The 25,224-nt window shown below is 37.9% G+C and overlaps 1 protein-coding gene across 12 annotated transcripts in view; it reads left to right on the top strand.

Moving 5' to 3' along the window:
- The window catches only part of PSPC1 (paraspeckle component 1), a 73,163-nt gene that overhangs the window by 27,477 nt on the left and 20,462 nt on the right, over nucleotides 1-25,224 (top strand). The window contains exons 7-9 of one of the 12 annotated variants that reach the window (XM_042457254.1): nucleotides 2,536-2,593; nucleotides 5,299-5,477; nucleotides 9,940-10,755. The exons of 10 other annotated variants lie outside the window; for them this stretch is intronic. In XM_042457254.1, the coding sequence (XP_042313188.1) occupies nucleotides 2,536-2,593; nucleotides 5,299-5,477; nucleotides 9,940-10,125 (423 nt within the window). In that variant the 3' untranslated portion in view covers nucleotides 10,126-10,755. Of the gene's footprint in view, nucleotides 1-2,535; nucleotides 2,594-5,298; nucleotides 5,478-9,939; nucleotides 10,756-25,224 lie in introns of those variants that run through there. One more of the 12 variants, XR_006102845.1, reaches the window with a different exon arrangement.

Genomic DNA, 25,224 nt, shown 5'->3' with positions numbered 1-25,224 from the left:
TAGATAAACCTACAGGCTTACTTCTCAACAACAACAACAACAACAACAAATTTTATTGATTAGTCAGCTGACCATATCAATAGAAGACAAAGTACAAAATACATAATAAAAAATCTAATGTTAGAATATCTAAATACATACAAGGATAAAAAATTGATCACGCTTAAAAACTCATATAAAATTAACTAAAATTAATCCCTAGCAGAGGTATCTCTGTGGCCCCCAGTCACAGTGTCTGAAACAAAAAACACCATACATTCTTTGAAGTCAAAGTGCCAGGTGAAGATCTACTCCCATCAGAAATCTTCAAGTCCTGTGTTGACTGGTGGGCTCCCGTTTTGGCTGGTCTATTTACTTTTATTAATTATTAATTATTATTAAACTTTATTTCTATAGCGCTGTAATTATTAATAACACAGGACATTTCCTGTCTGGTTGGAAACTTTCCTAGACCAACTGTTAAAGGACTACGGAGAGGCAATACGAGCAACAAAGAATTCGTTCTATGGTGCTCGTATTGCGTCCGCAGAGTCGCGTCCGGCAGAGTTGTTCAGGGTGGTCAGGGAGCTAACTCAGCTCCCTCCCGCCCTGAACCAGATCCTTGAACCTTCTAAGGCCTGCTGCGACTTGTTTAACGACTTTTTTGCGGATAAAACCTCTCGTATAAGCGAAGGTCTGAACGCCGACATTTTAGCAGAACCTAAGGTAGAAGTGTCCAGAGCCTCCGTGGACTATGTTAAACTGGATCAGTTTGAGTTGGTGAGTACCGAGGATGTGGACAAGATCCTCGGAAGTGTTCGGAAAACAACCTGCTCTCTTGATCCCTGTCCCTCATGGTTAGCGGCCCAGGGGGGACCGGCGGTAACATCATTGTTACGCCGGATAGTTAATACATCTCTGAGGGATGGGCTATTTCCATCTCAACTTAAATTGGCCATTGTAAAACCTATTTTAAAAAAGCCCTCCCTCGACCCCCTGGTACATAATAATTATCGGCCTGTTTCGCTGCTACCATTTTTGGATAAGGTGATCGAGAGGGCGGTTGCGATCCAGCTTCAGGCGATCTTGGATGAAACGGATTATCTGGACCCATTTCAAACTGGCTTCCGGGCGGGTCACGGGGTTGAGACGGCCATGGTCGCCTTGGTCGATGATCTCCGTCTGAGCATCGACAGGGGAAGTGTGTCCCTGCTGGTGCTCTTGGACATCTCAGCGGCTTTCGATACCATAGACCATGGTATCCTTCTGGGACGCCTGGCAGAGGTGGGGATCGGGGGCACTGCGCTCCAGTGGTTCCGCTCCTACCTCTCCGGGAGGTCCCAGATGGTGCAGCTGGGAGACGTGTGCTCTGACGAGAGGCCCCTTAAAACCGGGGTCCCTCAAGGAGCCATTCTGTCTCCCATGCTATTTAACATTTACATGAAACCGCTGGGAGAGATCATCCGGAGCGTGACCCCGTTCAGGACAGGTGGAACCACCGCCATTCCTGGACCAGGAGAACCTATCACTAGTACCTCCGTTTTCTCTGGATTCAATTTGAGTCGGTTTTCCCTCATCCAGCCCATTACTGACTCTAGACAGGCCACGAGAGGAGAGATGCCATCCCCAGTCACTGCATCAGTCAGAGACATAGAGAAAATAATTTGGGTGTCATCAGCGTACTGATAACCCTGCGCCCCATGTCATTATTTTAAATTCTTGGATTTATGCAAAACCTCTCCCTATCTGATATGTTTTTAACTCGTTAATCAGTATTAATACTGCACATGATCACATTATGTACTATAATTAAGATTCACTGTAATACTAAATATGCGGTGGTATAAACAACACTATATACTTTCATATTCCTTTAGGTACAATGAATATACTTGATTCTGGTCTCTATGTGACTACTTCATGATTGTCGTGCCTGTCTTTGATCAGGCTCCAAATTGTGACACCATTTTAACAATTTAAACTGATACACACATAAATAACTGCTGCCTCCTTAGTCATTGCATTGTGTCCTCCTACTTCAGAAAATAATTTGATGCAGGAATAATATTTTATATTCTATTCATCTCTTCCTATTCTGGACTAGACATTATCCATAATGCCCTGGATGCTTGTGCACCAAAGGTTAGAAATATACCAGTTGAGGTATGTGGAGGCTGAAGTCAAATGTATGAACCAGTTATAGGGGCAGTTCAGACATTATCAGCACCTCAGACACTGTCATAGGTGAGATCAGGAGAGGTTCATACTCATGCATTTATATCTTGCTCCTCTAGCCCTAGAGAGGGAGAACGGTAGCAAACGTGAGAACCTCTCTAGAGTTCTTCTGTGGACTGGATAATTTCTGAAGAGATTCCTGGTCTTAAGAGTAGGACTTATACGAGTATTTATGGTCTTTTGTTTTTAAAGAATTTGAATTCTTTTGACTTTATGCAAATTTTTTTTAAATCACTGGAAAAGTCTTTTCAATTCTTGAAGCAATGGAAATGTTAAAGCAATAAGTGATAGGTTGATGATGGAAATTATGTTTATTTACAGAGAGAACAGGAAATGAGAATGGGTGATATGGGTCCACGTGGAGCATTAAACATGGGAGGTAGGGATCTGAAGCAAAAGGCTATTTTTCTTAACTTTTTTGAGACTGTACATGGTACTCATTAGTATTAAATATTCTTGTAATAAATCTCATGTCTAGTAAATTATAACTTCCAGTAAAATTTTATTTTAGGTGTAACCATCTTTGATTTACAAATTGGAAAATACAGACATAATAAATATTGACTGTATGGTAGGGGTTCCTGTGTTTACTTTTGTTTTCATAATTCTTTCTGGAGACTAGCAAAATGTAGTATGTATCTAGTACAGGGAGGAGTTTAATTTTATTAAGTTATTTCTGTGTAATATCCTGGTTTGACCTCTTGGATATGTTATTGTTTATTGAAGGTCCTAGACTTAATCAGAAACATGATGGATAGCAAAAATACAATTAAGCATTTTAGTTCCTTAAACAGTTAAGAAGTTAACTATAAAATACTTCTGTGATAATGTACTTTAAAAGTCGGTAATAAAGGTTGAGTCTCCCTTACTGGAATTCTGAAATACATCAAAAACAAAACTTTTTCATGGGTGAGATAATGAAACCTTTGCTTTCTGGTGATTCAGTGTATTCAAACTTAGCTTCATGCACAAAATTATTTAAAATATTAAATAATTTTGCATATGAAACACACATGAATTTTGTGTTCAGACATGGGTCTTATCTCCAAAATATCTCATTATCTATGTATATGCAAATACAGATACTCCAAAATCCAAATAAATTTTGAATTCCAAAGCATTTCTTGTACAAAGCATTTCAAATAAGGGAGACTCAACCTGTATATGTTTAAAAACCACAAAAGTGTCTAATTTGGGGCTACATCAGATACATTTATCCCAAGTTGAATTTTAGCAGTTGTCGCATTCCATCTTCATGTTTCAGGCTTTAACTGTTGCTAAGTGCATGTCCTCCCCCTGGTGCTTACCAATCATTGTGCTATCATCAGAGACCCTTTTCTGGCCACTTTGAGAAATCAGTGATAGACAAGCTTAAGTTATTCTTCAATGAAGCCAGTTTCTTTGATGTTGTGAATGATCTGTGCTTGAGAGAAGATCTGTGAGTCTGATCCTGCTCATGATTTCCTGACCTTTATAGTCCTATACCACCTCATCCTAATGCTTTCTGAAAATATTTCTGTTGGTATGGGCCTCTCTACATTTGTAATCAAGTAGTGTACTTTTTTTCCCTAATGATAAGGGAATCAGGGTCCGTTTTCCTGCTACAGTACTTGGTGCCAAAAGCCTGCTCCCAGGGTTTCCAGCTATTTGGAGTAGGTTTTTAGTTGCATAAGGTCTTCAGGAATGAGGAGAAATTACCAGTACTGTTGGCAGCAGCTCAATCCAATTGATGTGCATTACAAATGAAGTGCTAGTTCAAAATTAATGTGTGGAAAATGGGTTAGCTTGCACAAACGGGGCTTTTTCTATGATAGTCCCAATATTGATGAATGTTCTCCTGTGAGAACTATCCATTGTCCTGCTCTTGCTACTTGCAATGACAAATTCTTTGCTTCTGAAGGCTTTCATTTTTTATTGATAATTTTTTTCTGCAGTGTTCATACACAGTTTCTAGCCCACCTACATTCTTAGTATTTTAAATAAGCTTTGCTGCATATTGTTTTGAACAGTCTTTTTTAGAAACTGTATAATTATGCGTATCAATAGTATAATATAGTACCAAACCATGGATAACAGAATTATACATTCATGGCCTTAGTGCTTATCACTAAATCATGGTTGGTATTTGGACTCATGTAAAAAAAGTGTATAAAGTGATGATTTCGGAAAAATCTTAAATTACACATTTGAACAATGTTAGAACTGTTTAAGATTATGTGCTTTCAAAATATTTTTTCCTGCAGCAATTGCAGATTCAGTAGCATTACCATTTAAGTCTAATGTGAAACTTATTTTATAAGGAAATATGTTAGCTTTTAGAATATAACTGCAATATGTTCAGAGTGTCATGGATTTACTTTTAGATTTTGAGTGAAAAACATATCAAATTAACACTATGCCTTGTAAAGTAAAAGTAAATGGCCTATTGCTTGAATATAAATGTCTCTAGTGGACTGCATTCAGTTGCCATTCCTTTTTCTTCTGTACATTTAGTTACAACATAAAGCTCATAATTTAGTATTATTTTGTAGGCATTTTCAACCTTTTAGAGAGTTTTGCAAGGTTTTAAAAATTGTATTACAGATAAGTCTACTATGACACATTGTGTTCCCAAATGACTTATGCATTGGGTCTTTGTCTGCTTCTTCCAGTTGTCACTGCCCCAAGCTCAGTTTTCTATAATACATGGGAAAGGATGATAAAATGTCAGTTTTATTAGCCACTTGCAATGTGGATATGGTAACTGGTGTTATTGGTGGGGCGGGGGGGAAGGTTAACATATAAATGCATACATCAGCACTGGGGCTCTTTGAATTGGGGACAGCTTGAAAGTTACTGCAGTTACGTAAGAAAGTTAGCTATTCTCTTTGAAGAATAAACAAACTTGAAAAGTGCAGATTTAATTTGGGTGGCAGTTTTCTTTTAACTCTTGTTTAAAACCAGAGAATGTGAGTAAATGTACAGTCTCAAAGTATAAAGATAATTTATTTCAAGTAATGGATGTTCTGTATAATTTTTACTTGTAACTTTTTAATTCTCTAAAATTCAGTTAGGATGGCTCTAAGTGTAGACTGTTTTGCATAGATGCCTTTAGCCCAGCACCTGCTGGAACGCAAGGTCCTCCTCCTCCACCTCCAATGATGGCTATGAATATGAACAACAGAGGAACGTTGCCTGGCCCTGCAATGGGCCCTGGTCCTTCCATGGGGCCGGAAGGAACTGCAAACATTGGAACCCCAATGATGCCAGATAATGGAGCTGTGGTAATGTATCATAGTTATTTTTTTCCCCTTCTGGTTCATCATGGCACAATTATTTTCCTCAAGGATAACTTCACACTAACAGCAGGTTAGCAGCAGGACCTTTGAGTTACTCCTTTGCTACTGAAAAATAATGTATTCCTACTGGTCATTTTACATAAAATTTCTTTACGCAAATTTAGTTGTCAAAAAGCATTTTCCAGTGTAAGCAAGTTTTAACATTTCAGATCCTTTTCTGTGAACCTTGTATTTAGAATAGCTATTAATGGACAGTTTATTGCCTACTTGTACACAAAAACTGGCTTCCCCTGAAAAACAAAATACCAACAGTATATGACTTTTATAGACAAATAATACCTGAGAATGGATATTCATTTTATAATAAGGGGCTGGTATGCATATATGAGTGATGAACTGAAATGATAAATAGTGTGAAGATATCTTTGAATATTGTTTTTGAAAAATAAGTTTAATTACCATGCTGATGACACATCAGGTTGTAATAGTAAAACTTCCTGAGTGATTGAATATTAGGAACAGATTTTCTGAAGGTTAGTGTTGTTTCAACATTTGGTTACTTAAGAAAGAAACGTGATGCGACCAAGTTTAAACATACAAATACGAAAGAGAGCTTTCATTATCTTTGCTTTAGTAGTCTAGAATTCCATCTTATAGCTTGAGTACCAAAGAAAAGATATTTATGTAATAAGAGTAATTGTAAATATAAATAGACCTTCACTTGTTCTACTTTGCTGTATCAGCTCCCATTCCTTGAAGAGACAAGTTCTTTCTTAAGTTTAAGCAAGTATAAAATGCAGTAAAACTATTGCAGTGAAATAACAAAGGCCCAGGTATTTTTTTACATAAGACATGTCACATGATAACTAGTTTAATAAACCCACTGTGGCATGGACCAAATATTGAAATAGGCAGGTGGCCCCTTTTCTGTAAACCTTCTTATAGAAGAACCAGATATTAACAGGAGAAGAGGACATTTTGCCCATCATAAAAAGGGTTTCATTTGTTACCATGCATCAAATATTTTCTACCATAAGAAGAAGAATCTACAGTGGTACCTCGGGATACGAAATACCCAGGTTGCGAAATTTTCGGGATACGAAAAAATCCCATAAGAAATAATTGTTCCGGGTTACGAATGTTTTTTCGGGTTACGAAAAAACTTTTGGTGCTTTTCGGCGCTATTTTACACGGAATCGCGGCTTTTCCCCATTAGCGCCTATGGCATTTCGGCTTACAAAGGCTTTTCGGGTTACGAAAGCGGCCGCGGAACGAATTACTTTCGTAACCCGAGGCACCACTGTATATTGCAAACTGAAGGATTAACACTAACTTGCACAAAGAACCAGATTTGTTTCTCAAACACTGGCATTTTCTGTCACAACAAATTGCTGCGTTTTAACTAATGGGACCAGTCTAGGGTATGTGGACTATTGCTGACAATGAAAGTGACTTCTCAGAAGAGACTGACAACTCAGCATCAGTTAATTGAAATGTAGATTTTGTTCTTGAGGAAGAAAATAGAAATGACTGTACTTTCTTGTACTCCTTATTTTTATCTATCAATGTCTCCAACACTCCCTCATTTTTATAATAAGCAACTGTTCTAAAGATTTGTGTCATGCAAACAAACTTCATACAACGAGAACTCCTCTTGACTCTGCCCTCCCTCTGTCCCTCATATCTGCTTTACAGGGTCTCCCAAGCAGATCTGGGGTATAGTGGGTAGTGGGAGGGAGAGGAGAATTCGTTGTACTAGCATTGTTTGTTCTGCCTGCAGGCAAACCCAATATACAACCTTGTCTATTTGAAAATGTTCTCCCCGCCCTGTTTCTAGTAACAGTTGGCTCTTGGTATGTGTGCGGGATCTGTTCTGGACCCCCCTGGGGATACCAAAATCTGCAGATGCTCAAGTCCCATTGTCCCTAATGGCAGCATGGCCATGTGGCTGTGCCACCATTAAGGACAAATGCACTGAAGTCCTTCCTCCCTCCCTCCCTCCCTCCCCTCTGAGGCTTCTACCTTGGCCTTGGCTTTGAGGGCTGTTTGGAGGTGGAGGCTGGAGGCTTGGGACTGAGAGCCTGGAGATTCTGTCCTGGGCTTTGGGTCCGGGGTGAGAGAGGCTCTGAGACACAAGTGCTGGCTCTGGCTCTCTCTGGCTGATGGGGCTCTAGACTTTGCCTCTGAACTGTGCCTGAAGCCAAGCCTAAAGCAGAAGCCTCAGAGGGAGGGAGGGAAGGAGGGAGGACGTAAGGAAAAGAGAGGGAGGAAGGACTTCAGTGCAGTTGTTCCCGATGGCGGCATGGCTACGTGCACACGTGAGCTTGCTGTCTGCGGATGCTCAAATCTGCAGATGACAAGATACTGAGGTCCCACTGTATTTCAAATGCAAAAATGTAGATCAGGAAGGGCACCTATCATATGTTTGAGGACTGCATGTACAGTGCGCCCACGTCATATGCAGCTTTCAGCATATGTTGAAAGCCATGCGGGAGCGCAAGGGGCGGCACGTCCCATTCAGATGAATGGGGCGCGCCCTCGTGCTGCCGCATACACGAGCTCCATTCACTTGAATGGGGCTTGAACATGCACAGTATTTGGCTTATGCGGGGGGGGGGGTCCGGAATGGATCCCCCGTGTAAGCCAAGGGTGAACTGTGCCCCTGCTAGACTTGGGAGGGCTTCAGCTCCTCCTGACTACCCCATAATGTTTTGTAACTTAAAAAGCTGTTTGTTTTCTATTATGTTGTGTGGACACTTTTGCATTGTTTGAAGCCTTCCTGGCCAATTTTAGGTTCAGGAGCCCACCCACCCCCAACCATCAAGTTGTTAGGCGTGGGCCTCATAATGTGGTTACTTTGCATTGTAAGGGCCCTAGACGGTGTGCTTTCAGCTGTTTTTTTTAAAACCACTGGGAGTGTTGGAAGCTGTACTGGCATCCATGTTGGCTCATGGGCCACATTCTATCCAACCCTGATACAGACAATGAGCATACTGAAAAGAGAATTAGTGTAAAGCGAAAAAATCCTGTTTTAAGTCAATGGCACCATTAGTCCATAAATTTATGGATGAAGGCATTTCCAATTACTGTTTTCCTTGCTGCCCTCCTAAAAAATCACTCCTGAGGTTTGGAGAACTGTTTCAGGACAGCATGGTCAGGAAGAGAAAGCAGAACCTGCTGAAAATACCACACACACACACACACACACACTGCAACAAGTAGAATTGCCTTCCTTGCATGCATTTTTAATCTTTCAATCACTGGTCCTTTGTAAAACTTTGTGATTCTTGATCCCCCCTTTTTTTGGGAGGAGGAGTCTATATAATTTATAACTGAAGGAAGGAAAACAAAACAGTGAAGACAGCTGGAAAACCAATATTCATAATGGCATTATACTTACGTAAATGTATGGATTAGAGCCAGATTTTAGTCATACTTAACAGATTCGTTCGACTTAAATTACTCGAAACTAACTGCTTCCATTATTTTATTTGCTTTATTCTAAGCATGTCTGTGTTTCATTCTAAAGATACATCTGGCTTCAAAAGAAAATATGATTTCACTTTATGATTTTGGTTGGTGAACTTAGCTTTTCTGATTATATAAGGATATTTATTTTTAAATTTTAAATTTGGTCATAGTTTAAAATTTATTGGAGGCAGATACTTTTTTTATAAGCTGGGTTTTATTTTAGTAAGTTCTTAATGCCTCAACTGGAAATTTACATGCTTAAAGAAGTATACTTGTCCCTCCACATTTGCTGGGGTTAGGGGCATAGGACCCTCACAAATGTGGAAAAACCACAAATAACAAGAACACTATGTTTTTACCTGAGAGAAGACCTCTCTAGGAATCTCTGTGTCCTTCTGTGCAACTCTGTGATCAACATCTGTAGTCATTGACCATAGAATTGTGCTGGAGTAACTACAAATTCCTAATGGAGTGTTCTCTGTAGGAATCTGAAGGTCCTTCAGTGCGACGTTTGGTTAAAGTTGACCATAGAGTTGTGCTGGAGGACCTAGATATTTCTAGAGAGAACTTATTAAAATCTGTGAATAATCAAATCCGTAAAAGTCAAAGCTGCAAATGTGGAGGGACAAGAGTAGAATCAAATGGGAACTTGGAGGCGAAATGTACAATGAGATGATGACATTTGATTGGTTAATTTTATTCTGTTGACTAAAATTTAAATCGAATTTACTCATGAATCTATTACCTCAGGTTAGTCTACCCTACAGTTGATTCCATTAACCTAATACATTGGTAGTCACAATTAGCTTATATTTTAGCTTACTTTTAAAATAATGACTAAAATTATTTGCTCCTTTCTTCCTTCTATGTATCATCCTGATTCTGCTGGATTGTCTGCTGACCTTCATGAAAACACCACTCCCCCATTTTTTGTTGTAATTCCAATGGTAATTTGTTTTAAATGGACATAATCTAGCATTCTGAGAGATTCCCTCAAGGAGGCCCACCACAAATGGGTTCACCTATGGTTAGTAGGACAGGCTCTGAAACTCCTCAACCAGCTATGGGTGGTGTAGGTGCCGTCAATAGCGGACCCGGTGGCTTTGGTAGAGGAACCCAAGGGGGCAGCTTTGAAGGACCTAACAAGCGGCGCAGATACTGAAACTTTTTATTTTGTACTGTTGGGGAAAAAAGAATGACAACCTGGTGTTATGCCTTTAAAATTTTAGCTGTTACTTTCAAAACGGTTTTATTGTTAATGTAGTCATTAAATCATTTTTTTTGGTAAACTTTAGACTTTTGTATTCACTCATAGGCTTTAGCATAGAGGAGAAATAATGTGTTTCATTTTGTACGTCAGTTGTTTGTGACTTTAACAAAATATTATATGACCATGCTGTGAAACTTGTGAGTTACTTACTTACTATGAACTATAAAATCAGTTTAAATGGTTCTGAAACATTGTTATGAATACTGTCCTTGATTTTAATTGTAAGCAACCATTTTAATTTTTCATTATAATGCCTATCTTTTGAAACAAAAATCTTTATCCATTGTAATTGTATGCAAATGAAAAGTCAGCTTGCAGGATACAGTAAAACAAATGTTGAGGCTTGTGCAGCATTAGAACAATTGAAACATCCAATAAGCTGCAGATCTGTTTTTTTTTAAATGTTACTTTTTACCAGTGTATACAAATTGAGTTGCAATGGGATTGTCATCATAATGTATTCTGTGTTCAGCTATCAAATAAACATTTGAGTCTTGAAAAACATTTCAGTAGTAAATATTCACATGTAGTTTTATAGTAATAGATTATGAATGATAACTTTTGAAATCATATTCATTTATTACATTTAACAGTTATTCGTGTTTTTAAAACTATTTTGTACAGTAATGGTAATTTCTTTGGTTCTGTAGATTCAATGTTGCCTTTGTAGAGGATTGATAAGTAGACTGTATTTTCCCAACGCACCACCTTCCTTGAAAATTCCCTGCTTCCTTTTACTAGTAACACAGATATTTCAAAATGAAAGGAGATTTGGAATCTTACTCTACAGTTAGTTGGTGTTATGTGCCTTCAAGTTTTTTCTGATGTAGCAATATCTGACATTTAGGTTTTGCATCAGGCTAAATCCTTACGGTCGTGCACTTCATTTAAATGCTGCTCCTGCTACTTTCAAAGGAATTTCTCTAGCATGAAGGTGTGGCATCAAGAGAATGCAATACAGTAATACTTAAGCAAAAAACATTATGAGGAACACCAGTTTTGCAAAATACTTGTTGAATCTGTAGAAATGGTAAGCTTCTGTCGTATACTAGTACAGAGGGCCCTTGCATATGCTGGGATTTGGTTCCAGGACCCCTAGTGGATACCAGAATCGGTGGATACTCAAATATACAATGACTTAGTAAAATGGTGTCCCTTATATAAAATGGTAAAATCAAGTTTTGCTATTTAGAATTTTATTTCAGTCTGTGGATATGGAAGGTTTAACTGTATTTTGCTCCTGCTATAAATATTGGGTAATTGCATACAGTATTCTGGTGGACAGTACGCAGTGAAATTTTATGTCATGGGAAAAAATGGTATATGCAGAAAATGTGTTACTGAATAAGCTTGGTGTTTAACGGGGAAGATTTTTCAGTATTTGTGGTAAAACATAACTAATTTTTACTTGTGATGACTTGATAAGACTATTCACTATTTAAGGAAGTGGAAGTGAAACAGAGGAAGAGAAATGATGGTTAAGTAGTTTCATGATCAAAGCTAATATTGTGATCTGATGTTAGAGACAACATTTTTATCAATATAAAATGACTGAAGAGATATCTCCACATTGATTCTGGGCTGGTGGCATTTTTTCCTTTCCTGGTGAATATTGGTTATGATAAAATTGGAGGAAAACTGATCCAGGTTCTTAGTTGTAGAAATTAATGCCTCTATACTTCTGTTTTTGAATTATTTTATTTTTATTCTCGCTTGTTGCCAAATGTTTTTAGCATAGCAAAATGATCGCATACTTGGAGGGCTGCTGTACAACTACATTTTAAAGCCATAATACATAGGACTGTGCAGCTGCCCTCCACCCCAATACTCAACAGAGCCTTTTTTCTCCAAAGACAGAGGCAACACTGTTTTTTATGTTTCTTGGAAGCTTTGAGGAGTAAAGGAAAAGACATATTCCAACATGATGGTGCTGCCACATTGGTTTTAGATCTTACACTTATCTTGATAGTAAATAAAATGGCATACTTGCAGGATTTGAAGTTGTATTATTACCAAGTAGAAAAAACAGTAATGGAAAAATTTGGATCACTCTTTAGTACAATACAGGATCTAAATATGAGAGGGAAATTTACAGTATAACTGATCAAATAATTCTTACACAGCCCAGCAGATGAAGTCTGCCTTTATGTTACTATCTTTTCTTGCAAAAACATTTTTATTCAGTATATACAGTTACTCCTCTGTTTTCGCTGGAGATTTGTTCCGGAAACACCCCTTCCCCCCCCACGAAAACAGAAGTTCGCATATATTCAAGCCTCATTGGCTTGAATAGCGTATACCCCAAGTGCAGCATTTTAGCCAGAGGGGCTCACCCTTCCGTAAATAATCGAGACTGTAGACTTCAAATCTGCGAAAACAGAGGGGCGACTCTATATGTATTTATGTGAAATAATGCTGCTAAGGATTTGAGATAAAGCTGTTTTTAAGTACAGTCATCCCTCCATATTTGTGGATTTGATATTTGTGGATTTGATTATTCATGGATTTCATTAATATGTTCTCTCTAGGACTGTCTAGGTCCTCCAGTGCAACTCTGTGGTCAACTTTAACTAAAAGTTGCACTGAAAGACCATTTGTAGCTACTCCAGTGCCATTCTATGGCCAGTGTATGTTGGACATTGACCAGAGTTGCACTGGAGGACCTAGAGATTCTTGGAGAGGTGTCCTCTCAGGTAAAAACAGTGTTTTTGTTATTTGCAGTTTTTCTATATTCACGGGGGTCTTGTTCCCCTAACCCTAGCAAGTATGGCAGGACAACTGTAGTTAATAACTTCCATTGGCTTCAGGTCATACAGTGGGCCCTTCCCTTACGCAGGGGAAATACAGCCCCCCCCGGCGTAAGGGGAAAAACATGTATGCTCGAGCCCCGTTAGAAGTAACGGGGCTTGAGCCTGTAGCATACTGCGAGTCGCACGCTGGAGATGCACACCCAATTACTTTTTCCTGGGCATGCCAGGGTTTTTCCGGCGTGGCTTCCAGGCGCACCTGTGTGTGCTGCTGTATTTGTATAGGATACAAACATACTCTATTTTTATAGGATATACTGTATTAAGAAGTTCAGTATACAGTCAGATTGTGTATCCATTTTATGCAGCATTTCTTTTACAAGATTCAGACATTTTCCAATTCATTGCAATATATACTGAACATTTTTATGTATTTAACTTCAAATGCTTCTGCATTGTGGTATCTGTATCAGACATTGCTTCAACCTTCTACAGTTGACAGAAATGTATTTAGTTGGTTGACTTTCCCTCACAGACATTCAAAATCGGCTCAAGTAGAAACTGTCAACAGGTTTAAAGGCAACTTACAGCTAAGCTGTTGAATCAAAACACAAACATATGTGTATCAAAATGCAAACATATCCTGATGGTACATGTCTTTATGGAAAGATTCTATGAAGGGATCCAAAAAGTAGGGCATTTGCAGAAGATCCAGAAGCCAGTTTTCTGTCCAGGAACCTCTGAGGCAACAGCCTGTGAAAAAATGAGAAGCAAAACATAACTAAATGACCAGAAATCAATCAGCCCATGTAAAAGAATGGGAGATCTTAATATGTATGGAGGTGTGTGTGTACTGCAACATATTATTTGGAGCATGCAAAGGAGTAATCCACAAAGAACTGGATTCATCAGCTTCTGACGTGGCAGTCATCAATTTATTTAAAGTGTGAATTGCCATTCCTGGATGCTTTTTGACCAGAAAAAAGATGCCCTGGTGAGTCTGGACATGTTGATGTCTGTCAGATCAAGTGTGTGTGCATGCATGCATGCATTTACTCCAGGGTCACACTATGCATGTCCTTGGAATACAGAGTTGCAAGATTGGAAGGGCACAGAGTCCTTTCATGAGAATTTCTCTGTGCCTATGCAGCATTAGAGATCACCTGTTGTATGGAAGAGCCCATTTTATATATTTTGGTTCCCCATTATCAAAATATGAAGATGCTAATTATAATTTGGACTCCGCTAAGCATCCAACAAATGTGCTGCTTTCAAAAACAGGAATTATGGTATTCATTAAAATAAAACTGAAATTTTGGCAGAAATAGTTCTATTTACTCCACTGGTGAAAGTGTCTGTATTTCAGAACCTCATACTCTAAACTGCCATTTTAAGTGTGAAAGTTGGTATCAGTATTTGACTTCTTCACTTTTACATTTGCATTTTTTATTTTGTGACATAATTATGTCCAGAATGAGGTTTTATATATACATAACTTTTTCAGATTGGGAAAGGTGGATCCCCCCGCCAAAGAATGCAGTCTTATACTTACCTGGGACTATGTCGCATTGTGCTAATGGAACTTCTGAATAGACATGTTTAAAGACTGAATTTTCAGGCCAACATCCAATTACTAGTTCCAGTTAGAATAGACTCAGCAAATTAATTGCTGATTAGTGAATCAGCATAAGTAAATCCTATGTATTTGAAAAGTTTATTTTAGTTGGAATTAAGAATTGGGTTTGAGCCTCGGTGTCAGAGTGTACATCCAACACTATCATCAAGTTCAACTTGGACATTAAACTAAACCTTTATTTGCAAAACCAGTTTTTCACTTGGTTACAGATTCTAGTTTGGGAGCTAAATGCAATCTCTCATTAAATCTGGACATCATACTATGTCATGTGATGAGTTGAGTCAGTGCATGAAATTTACCATTTCAGTTATATATATATATACACACACACACACATAACTTTTAAAATTTCTGATACAGAATTGTGCCGTGGACCCTTCAGATCGGCAGGGGTTTGGGTCTGGAGTCCCCTCACAGATACAAAAAAAATCAAGATGATTGACCTATATATTATTCAATGGCAATGTTGTGAGGGAGCACAGTTCAGCCTGTGTAGGTTCACATCACTGCCATTGAATAATGTGGGACATGGTGATCCGCAGGTGGTCAGAACTGCAGGTAAGTCTGCTGATGTAGCATTCCCACTGTATTGGAAATTTAAATATTTCATCAGATGTAACTCCATATGGAATTCAAAAATGTTTATAATTTCATGTGATGAATTGAGTCAGCCAGTATATAAAATTTTCCATTTCAAAGTTTACTGTTTTGTTTCAGAGTTTGTTGTTTCAATTTCGGTTATACAGTGGTCTCTTATGCGGGGAATCCGTTCCAGACTCCCTGCGTAAGGGAAATTCCACATATGCTCGAGCCCCATTAAAATCAATGGGGCTTGTGCTTGTGGCAGCATGGCCGTGCCATGGGCGTATGCCCCATTACTCTTTCTGGGCTGCGGCACTGCTTCTTCTGGCACGGCTTCCAGCATATGCTGGAAGCTGCATAAGGTACGCCCACGTATGATATGGGTGCACTGTATATACAACCTTTTCTATTTCTGAAACAAACGTGTATTAGAAAACTACAAATATTTCACCAGCTATAATGCCATCACTGTAATTTAAACATGAGGAAATGTTTACAACAATTCTTCGAATATCTTGTTATTTTTTAACCTTAATGTCAGACTAAATTTTCCCTTTGGGTTTTGCCACAAATAATTGTTTCTTAAACTTCTATATTAGAAATCATATTGTGAGCACCTTATCCTACTATGTACATAGGTAGCATTTGGATTCAGTATAATGGCATAGGAAACAGCCGTTCCTTAAATATATTTTCCTCTTTGAGTTTGTAGTCTGTGAACACTAATATATGTGTGTATGTGTCAGTATAAAATTATCTCTACGCTGAAACATGCACTAAGGTTTTCATGGTTATATGTTCTGGAATGTTTTTATGCTCTCTCTCCCTTTCTGGTTGGACTCTGCATTATTTCTTGTTATGTTGAGTTACAATGAAGAAAATACTTCTACAAATGTTCCAGATAATGTGGAGAGATTCAGCCTGAATCTGACCAAACATGTAGTAAAACCTACATTGTGACAGTGCCAACAAACAAGATCCAAGTGTACTAACATGATTTACCCACTGATTATGGTGATCATTTGGTAACCTGCTGTGACATATTGGTTGATTATCAGATAAAATAACATCTTATTGAATGTGGGCTTTCTTTTTACAGTATTTGCATTGGAACGAGCCCTACTTTATCACTCTCATTTGGCTTAATTACAATTAATTAATAACATGAGCTAGTTTCCTGTAACAGTCAACCCAACCTTCCTATGGTCTAAATACTTGTTTTTCCTGGCTGGTTCTAGCTTAACCAGGAAAGGCTGCTGAAGCCCTTAAGAGAATTGATAACTTTTTTGAGATGAGTCGTGACTGGCTCCCTTAATGTGGCTGTACCATGCCACCGATTACTAGTTAGTCTTGAATATGTGTATTGCTTTCATGCAGGGAGATAAAATAATTGATGGTGGCACTGCTTCAGACTCACCTGGATAAAACAGATTTTCTGGATCCATTACACTCTTGTTTGGTTTTTAGACAGCATCCCACTTGTTCACACTGACGAACAATAGAAAGATAGGGCACAATCTAGTTGCCTTAGACATTTTAGTGGCTGTCATTTCCACCAGTCATGTTAACTTTCCTGATAGAGGTGGATGTTGGCAGCGGTACTTGCTAATATTTTATTCCTACTCCCGCCCTGTTTACAAGTTTAAAAATAATTGCTTGGATTCCACTTGATTTTATTCTGTCTCATACTTTTTCATGTTCACACAAACCACTGAAGCATTGGGACTGCTATCATTATACAAAAGCAATTAAGCATATGTTACTTTCTCCCTTAAATTCCAGTGATCCAAATTTCTGAACTGTTTGAAATCAATAATGGGCTAAATGAGGGCCAATAAACTGAAGTCATGCTAAAATACAAGTGACAGATAGAATTTTAGATTGAGGGAATGATGAATGACCTTGGTCATTCCTGACATTAGCCTCCAGTGAAATGCATTTTATATGCGGCTTCCTGAGAAAGGCACATGGTGGGTGAGCAGTTAAGACGCAGATTCTGAGGACTGCAAGGTCGGCAGTTTGAAACCCAAAGACCATATGATGGAGTGCCAGCTTCTGCCAACCTAGCAATTCAAAAGCATGTAAAAGTGCAAGTAGGTAAATAGGTACAACTTTGGTGGGAAGATAACTACATTCTGTGCCATCATACTGGCCACATGACCATTGAGATGAGCACAGTCACACACAAGTATACAGTCACGTTAAAGAGGAAACCTGTGAAAATCAGAAGCCTCAGCTATAAAAGAATGAAACTGTTAGAATATGAAGTAGTATGTGTCATTTACAAGACCAGTGTGCAATATTGTTTGTTGACATTTTAAAGCCCTGGATGGCCACCTTCCTACTCCATTGTGAGATATTCAGAGGCAGTGTAGCAAAATGCTCCGCTGTGTAAAATGTGGGACTCATAGCAGCTAGCGGGGGGGGGGGGGGGATGGACTATTGACAGGGATTAAGAATCATCTTGGTCTCCTGGAGAACCTTGGAGGGCTGTGCACAAACATACCCAATTCACACTCCACCTCTTAATTTTTGGATTTTTATTTTTTATTTTAAAAAATATTGAGATCTTTATTTTTTATTTTGGTTAAACAAGGGACCTGGACCCTAATAAGCCTGAGAAGGCCCCAAAACATAGCGAAATTAATCTCCACATCTCCCTAGCATTTTGAATTTTAGAAAGATTCAAAAAAGATGTATGATGGCCCTGCAGGTCCACAAAAAATGGCCCTGGGGACATGCTTGCCATTCCTTGATCCGAGAGCCACATTAGTGCCATCACATTTGTGGATTTTTTTTCCAGTGGGAATTGGTAGCTAGATATGAAAGAGCAATGCACCTGATGTAAATTCATATTTGCACTGTCCAGATTGGAGATTACATACCCTCCTGATAAAGCTTTAAGTTCCATTCACACTCATTTCAGTTTTTGATTTTTGTCCTGACCAGAGTTAATCTATGAGTTAACATCTTTTTCTCCTTTGACAGCGTCCTTGTTATTTCTGATAATCTTATTTTTGAGTATCTTCAACTTCATTTTCTTCTCATGATTTTTTTTTTAAAAAAAGCCTTTTGTGTCTTCTGTATCTTGCCTCCTATTTTCTCTTCAGGGAGCAAGGCAAGTGGGAAGAAAGGAGAATGTTCTGTAAAAAAAGATCATGCTTTTGTTGCCACCCAAGCAAAGAGCCATTGTTCATAAACAACTCATACTGTTGTCAGATAGCAGGTCCCTGAGCTGACAGTAGGGTGTTTTTATTTTGAATAAAATATGTCATACAGCAAAGCTGAGAGTGAAAGGTTGGCTGTGAAACCATTTAATATGCAAAGAAAGTGTATGTCAATTCAGAGAAAGTGTATATGTCACCTAAAACACAGATTTGATGGGTGAGTAGGATAGAACTGTGAAAAGTTCGTTATTAGGGGACTATATAGAAACATTAAGAAAGGAAAAATATATCCCCCCAATGCTACAAGATGAAATACAGACAAGCTGGTGAAAGCAAACAGTTTAATGGCTTTAGAGCTCTTTGGTTGCATTGTCCACCATTTTGAGAATGTTGTTCTGTCTGTTCAGTTGGGTTGGGTAACAGACACTATTTCTACAATTAAGAGATAATGCCATGTACGTGTTTCTTAGTGAGCAACCTAAAACTATATGGTTTAATTTGCAGCTGGCTTTTCTTCATATCAGACTTGTATAGCAGCAAACATTTAAATCAAATGCATACTGAAGCCAACACATATTGATAGGAACTGATATGATGCAATTCAGAGAGCTGCATTTGTATCTTCTTTCTCATGTGAAATTAAACTGCCAGCTATAGCTCATTGTGTACAAATGTATATTGCTTTGCATTTCTTGAAGGAGGATATTAATAATTTATAGCCATGAGGCTTTCATTGCACTTAGGCTGCATATCACCTAGAAATGAAATAAAAATAATGAAATTAGTGATTTGGGTTAGCAACACATATTAATGATTTTATCAAATAGTGATTTCAAAAAAGGGACAAATAAATTGATCTTGATTTTCAAAAATCTGGTTCTTTATAGAAACTGAGGCAAAGCATTCAGTGCTTAAAAAAGTAAAAGCATATGAAATACATCATTTAGAGCCAAATGTTGGTGAATATTATGTGCTATCAACTAAATAACAATATAAATCATCTGTCTTACCTGGGTCATCTGATGAAAAGTAGCAGTTTTCAACAAATAACAATGAAGTATTAAATGTAGAGGATGCACAAGCTAGTGGTATAGAGTGATAGTGTGGTCCATTACAGGTGAGTAAACCAACAAAATATCCAAACGACTGCTCAGTCTGAGTGCATTTGTATCACTTCTGTTAAAAGCAATTAAAGTTTTGGGCCTAAATTCTTTAAAATCAGTTCAGTCAATAATTGAACTATATAGTCACAGAGCTGCAGTTTTATGGAAGGTGACTCCTACAACAAGGTTCTGTTGCTAAATGTATTTCATGATCTTAGGAATGTATCGCTGTCCCTTGTCTACCAAGAAATTGAAAATCCTGTCTCGAAAATTATATATTGTAAATTAAATGGCAGTGGAAGAGTTGACGACGAGGTGAGATACCACTGGTAGCTTTGAGTCTTGTTCCTAAAAGTGGAGACTTTCTCATTGAAAGTTCAAGAGAAAAAAGGAGTGGAAAGTGTTGTTAATATACAAGGCCAAGGCTTTGTTTCTGAAGACTTCCATTGGAAAGCCTATCTTCACTAGGTTAGTTTCGCTCTTGATTGAAGAGAAATTCAGTTATGATTTGGATGGTAAAAAATGCCTGCTGACTACAATGCATAAAGTAGTATAATATGTGACAGATGATACCAAAGGTGTTGTGGCATTTCTGACTCGGTCTGATGCAGCTTCAGTGATGTACATAGCTCACTTTGGCTGAAGCATGGAAGGCAGATCCAAAATCACCTGCAAATTTAATGAATGCTCCTTTCAAGGGTGACTACATGTTTGGTGAATAAGCATTAGAGACAAAAGATAAAACATGTTAACAGAGGAAGAAATAACATGGAATATAAGGATAGGTTCCTACACCACAAAGAAGAGCAGAACAGCCTGTTTCTGCAAATCTATTAAAAACTCTAACAACCTGAAATGTGAAATAAAATTACCAGGTCGGATAAACCTTGATTAAGTAAACAAAAACATTTTGTAACTTCTGGAGACCACTGGAAGGCTGCTTTGAGAATGCACTTCTATGTTTTCCATTGTGGCCAAACTTACAATCTATGCTTTTTTTAAAAAAATAAAATCATGCTTGGATAGTTGGTGAGACTGTTTTGCTGTTCACTTGTGCTCAATAAGAGGTCCTAATGGTAGGTGGTGCTTTGTGAGCATATTCCTACCACAGGATTGACTAAAACCCCGATCTTTCCCAGCTCAAGTCTCATTGCACTGTTTACTCCATTGCAACCCAACTTTAAAGCCAGTCTCTCCATGCTGCCTCCATCGTTTTCCCAGTACCAATGCTGCTAAAAAATCCCAGAGGAGGAGTAAGGAGGGCAGGTTTATAAAATTGCTTTGCTTATCCAGAGCATCACTATCAGAGTCCTTGTTAGCTGAGGTATGCCTGTAGTAGTCTTCAGTTTCAAAATTGTTTAGTTTCAAAATTGACTCAAGAAAGGAATGAAACTTCTTCTCCAAATTGGTCTCATTGAGAAAGTTCCACCACAGGAATATTACTGTGGAATTTATTCCACATTTTTGGTTGTGCTGAAGCAGAACGGCAAGTATTGGACTGTGCTGGATTTGAAATATATAAACACTTTTATAAAGTGTTAGTATTTCTGGCAGCAGACTTTTCCAGGGGTGATTTGTGTACAAGGACATGCATTTTCCATTTTGAGCATTGCCTTTTGGCCTTCGGCCCTGAGAGTGTCTACAAAAGCTGAGGTGACAGTAGAGACAGGTAAGCATATCAAGGGGATTCATTTGTTCCCATACTTGCACAACATTATGTTAAAGACTGCATCAAGAAGCAAGACTGAAAGAGTTCTTTGGACTATAATTTCGATTAAAAAAAGAAAACCAGGAAATGTGTTGTCCAAATTGTTAACATTCTTGGAGCACAGTTTGACACCGATTGGTTTTCCTGGCTTGAACAGAGAAGAAAAACATGGAAGTTTCAGGAGTTGTGATGTTAGAGTCTGTTGATACTTCCAACAATACAGAAAGTACCATGGGCTTGCATTTGTATGCATCAGCTACAGTGGTTACTAATGCATCATGAATTGGTAATAGCAAAGTAAAAAAAATTATGACTGCCAGACCAGGTTTATGCTCTTTGGTGGATTCACAGGGCAGTTGCAGAGGGAAAATAGTTGTGGTTTGGGGTCCCCAAATGACTAAGGATGACAAAAGATGTGACTTGTGTGCTGGGGGCCAATTGAACAAGTCTATACAAGGAAAGTGATCCGTTGTGGAGACTACATGAACTATAAAGTGCTTTGAGTTGAGAGTGGTTCATTTTGTACTAAAAATATTCAGTCACTTCATCAGGGACCATAACTTCTTGAGAAACAGCCAACAAAATGGTAAGAGTGTGCATTTGCCGATGAGTGAGTGTGTGTGTGCCCAGGTCCCCCCTTGTTTTGCACAGTGGTGCCCAAACTTGTCAAATGGAACAAAAAGAGTCTCCAGTCCGTCTCAAAGCATACCTTTCAGAGTTCTGTAAACATCGTGGCTGACCTCAACAGGGATTGAGGTGTGTCCAGTCTTTGAAGAATTGGATCATTTTTAAAGAGGCTGATAGGTGGACATGTGTCCAGTGGAGAGGAATTTCAGAATACAGTATTCAGTTGAGAATGGAGTGCAAAAGCAGAGGCACCATGCTCTGATTTTGGCCACTGTCTTTGTTAAAGATAGAGGCAGAGAATGTTTAAGGCTTTTGATAGCTCCATTTTGACCCAGAAGACTATGGTCCACAATGCTACAGCAGTGGGAGCTCCTTTTATGTTCCAAACTAACTACAGGGATCAGTGCATCATTCAGATTCAACAGGGTTCACATTAGCCATTTGGAAATTGAACAAGAGGCTTCCAATTTGGAAGGGTGTGCTAAAGCCTCCAGTGTCATCAAGAACAGTATTTGCTTACATATGTGAAACTTCATGAAAAGGATTGGTAAAATGATGTGAAAACAAAATAAAGAACTAAATTGGAGGAATATCTTGCATTTCAACTCAAATAAATTGTTTTTGATGGAAGCATCTTTGTTAACCCACTAGCAGTTCATAGATTTTCAGGTTTATATGGATTTGAGGTTTCTGAATGTTGTTACACATCTGCCATTTGAAATATTAAGGGACACATCTCTGCTGCTTATATCTTTAAAGATGCCCTTACTGGTGTGAATAGCTTAAGTGTGTATAAAAACATATGTTGTTTTAGAAAAGTGTTAGTGATACTCTGCTTGGAACCAGCTTTTCTGCCTTGGTTTTACATCTATCCGTATTGATCAAGAGCGCTTGCTTTCAAAAATGACTTTATCCTGCTGGATTTAGAGATGTATTCTGTACTGTTATGATTGGGCAAAGAAAACTAGACCACAGAACATGCTAGCACATTCTTCAAGACCCATAACTAGTTCAAGGGCATCTGTGACAAATGCATCTCTGCAGGAAGCCTGGAGGGCTGTACTTTACAGAAGACCACCTGCTTCTTTCAACATGAAACATAAGCACACATCTGCTGAGGCAGATTTTGGAAAGGGGGTGCTTTGTAACGTTGTATATGAGAAAATGTGACATATGGTTCTTGGACATTGTGCCTGAATTTCATTCTCCCTGCTCCTATTTTGGAGGCAAGTGGAATTCTGTTGAGCTCAAAGAGCCTTGTTGAATTGTCAAACTGGAAAATGGATTTGGACCCTTTGCTCTTTATATTGCTTTTATATACTGTATATAGTCTGTATACTGATTTTATTCTTAGCTTCCCATTTTGTTTCTTTTTGCATTAATAATCTGAGCTGTATTGTGGAGTACAGTAGAAATATAAAATACTTTGAATTTGATTTATTGGGAGTAGCTTTTAGTGAAATTTAAATGTAATTAAATTGTCTTCAACTGTATCTAACATTGGGTTCAGCATGTAGTTCATTTTGTCCTACACCACCAAGAAGTATAATAGCATTAAATCTTTGAAAAGTGTAGTATTTAAATGTACTGTCAGACAAAAAGCAAAGTGTGGTCAATTGAGGGAAAAGAAAAGGAAGCTTAGTATCTAAGCTTAGTACCAGACTCTTATCTATATGAATCTGTCCATGAAGAACTTGTAACCTGCTGTATGTGTATTCTCATAGATTGCTTTCTGCTAATGTACTTCATTATTTTATACTTTTGTCCCACTTGTATACATTTAGTTTACAACAATTAATATAATCGAGAATGCTTCAGCTTTTTAAGGGAAGTAACTATCAGCACCGTGATCTGTTGACTCATACAAAATCTCAGTAGTATGAATATTTAGAAGCATGAAAGGTGAGTTATCTTATATATCTGATTTCAACTGCATGCTCTGTGTGAATTTTTAAAGGAAATATTACTGAACTTGAGTTACCATGGTTAAAAGATAAACAATAATCTTCTCAGAAATCAAATAATTGACTCTTTTGAAAGTAACTGTTTGGAACTGTTGCATCAGTAAACATATTCTTGTGGAAGAAAAGGGGAGGGGGAAGTATATTAGTGAAAAACTGCACAAAAACTAGTATATCCATGAAAGTAATGTAAAAATATGTATTATAAAGAGATATTTGCTTATAAAAATGCACATATGCTTGTTAAAATACACAACTGAGACAAATGTACATATTGAGGGAAATGTGGACAAAAATGTGAGTGGATTTTCAGGTGGACTTTTTAAAAAATCCTCACAACTGGATATGATGGATTGAAGTAAAGACTGGAAAAATGAAAAACTTGGAGACATCAAAAGGGATATTTATTAACTTGTAGGCATAATTACTAACCTTAGGTAACTTAAGTCTTGTTCTTAGTGTGTTACACAAAGAAGTTTACTTAGGAAGATTATCGTTAAAATTCAAGAACTAAATATTCTGATTTAAGGAATGCTTACACATTTCATTCAACGCAAATAGTGTGCACATATTTGAAAGTACTGTCAGACAAAAAGCAAAGTGTGGTCAATTTAGGGAAAAGAAAAGGAAGCTTAGTATCATCTGTATCCAGACATAGTTATTAATATGTAATAGAATATATATGCATTCCTACAGGCATTTCTGGATTTGCGTTGATGTTCCAGCATTCAAGCTTCTTGATTAACAAATTGTGGAAATAAAGGACTTGGGGATCATCTGTAAATTTATTGTTTTTTAAATGAAATTAAGTTATTCATAAAATACTACAGCTATTTTACACAGAGACAGTCCTAGAATAGTTTTTTGTGGGTTTTTCGGGCTATGTGGTCATATTCTAGAAGAGTTTTTGAACTTGAGTTACCAAATTCTTGACGGTTCGCCAGCATCTGTGGCTGGCATCTTTCTCTGAAGATGCCAGCCATAGATGCTGGTAAAACATCAGTAATAAACTCTTCTAGAACATGGCCACATAGCCCGAAAACCCACAAGAAACTATGGATGCCGGCCATGAAAGCCTTCAACTTCACAAGTCTTAGAATGTTTGGTGGGACATGCATAGGGCCATGCTCTGGAAAAAATATGAATTCTATATACAAGTACTTCCACTGAATAGAGTAGTTTTTAAAACCTGAAAAAGTTGTTATAAAATTTTAGAAAATGAAATAAAATAATGAAAATTAAAATATTTGCTCTAAAGGATTTATTAAGAAGGAGGAGGGGGAAGAAAGCACAGTGAGCAATTCAGATAATTATCCAGTCCAAGTCTCAGGACTGGAGAGGAGAGCACAGAGTTTTAATACATTAAGAGTCACAGTCCTTTTTCCTATTAGAAAGCATGGGTCTCATCTTACCATTCTCTGGCCTCAAAGATGAAGTTGAAGGCTGTCTCCCACTGTCTT

The sequence above is a fragment of the Sceloporus undulatus genome, chromosome 3 (genome assembly GCF_019175285.1).
Source record: "Sceloporus undulatus isolate JIND9_A2432 ecotype Alabama chromosome 3, SceUnd_v1.1, whole genome shotgun sequence".
Classification (NCBI taxonomy): domain Eukaryota; kingdom Metazoa; phylum Chordata; class Lepidosauria; order Squamata; family Phrynosomatidae; genus Sceloporus; species Sceloporus undulatus.
Note: the sequence above shows the minus strand (reverse complement) of the source record. Positions and strands in the feature narration are given on the sequence as shown.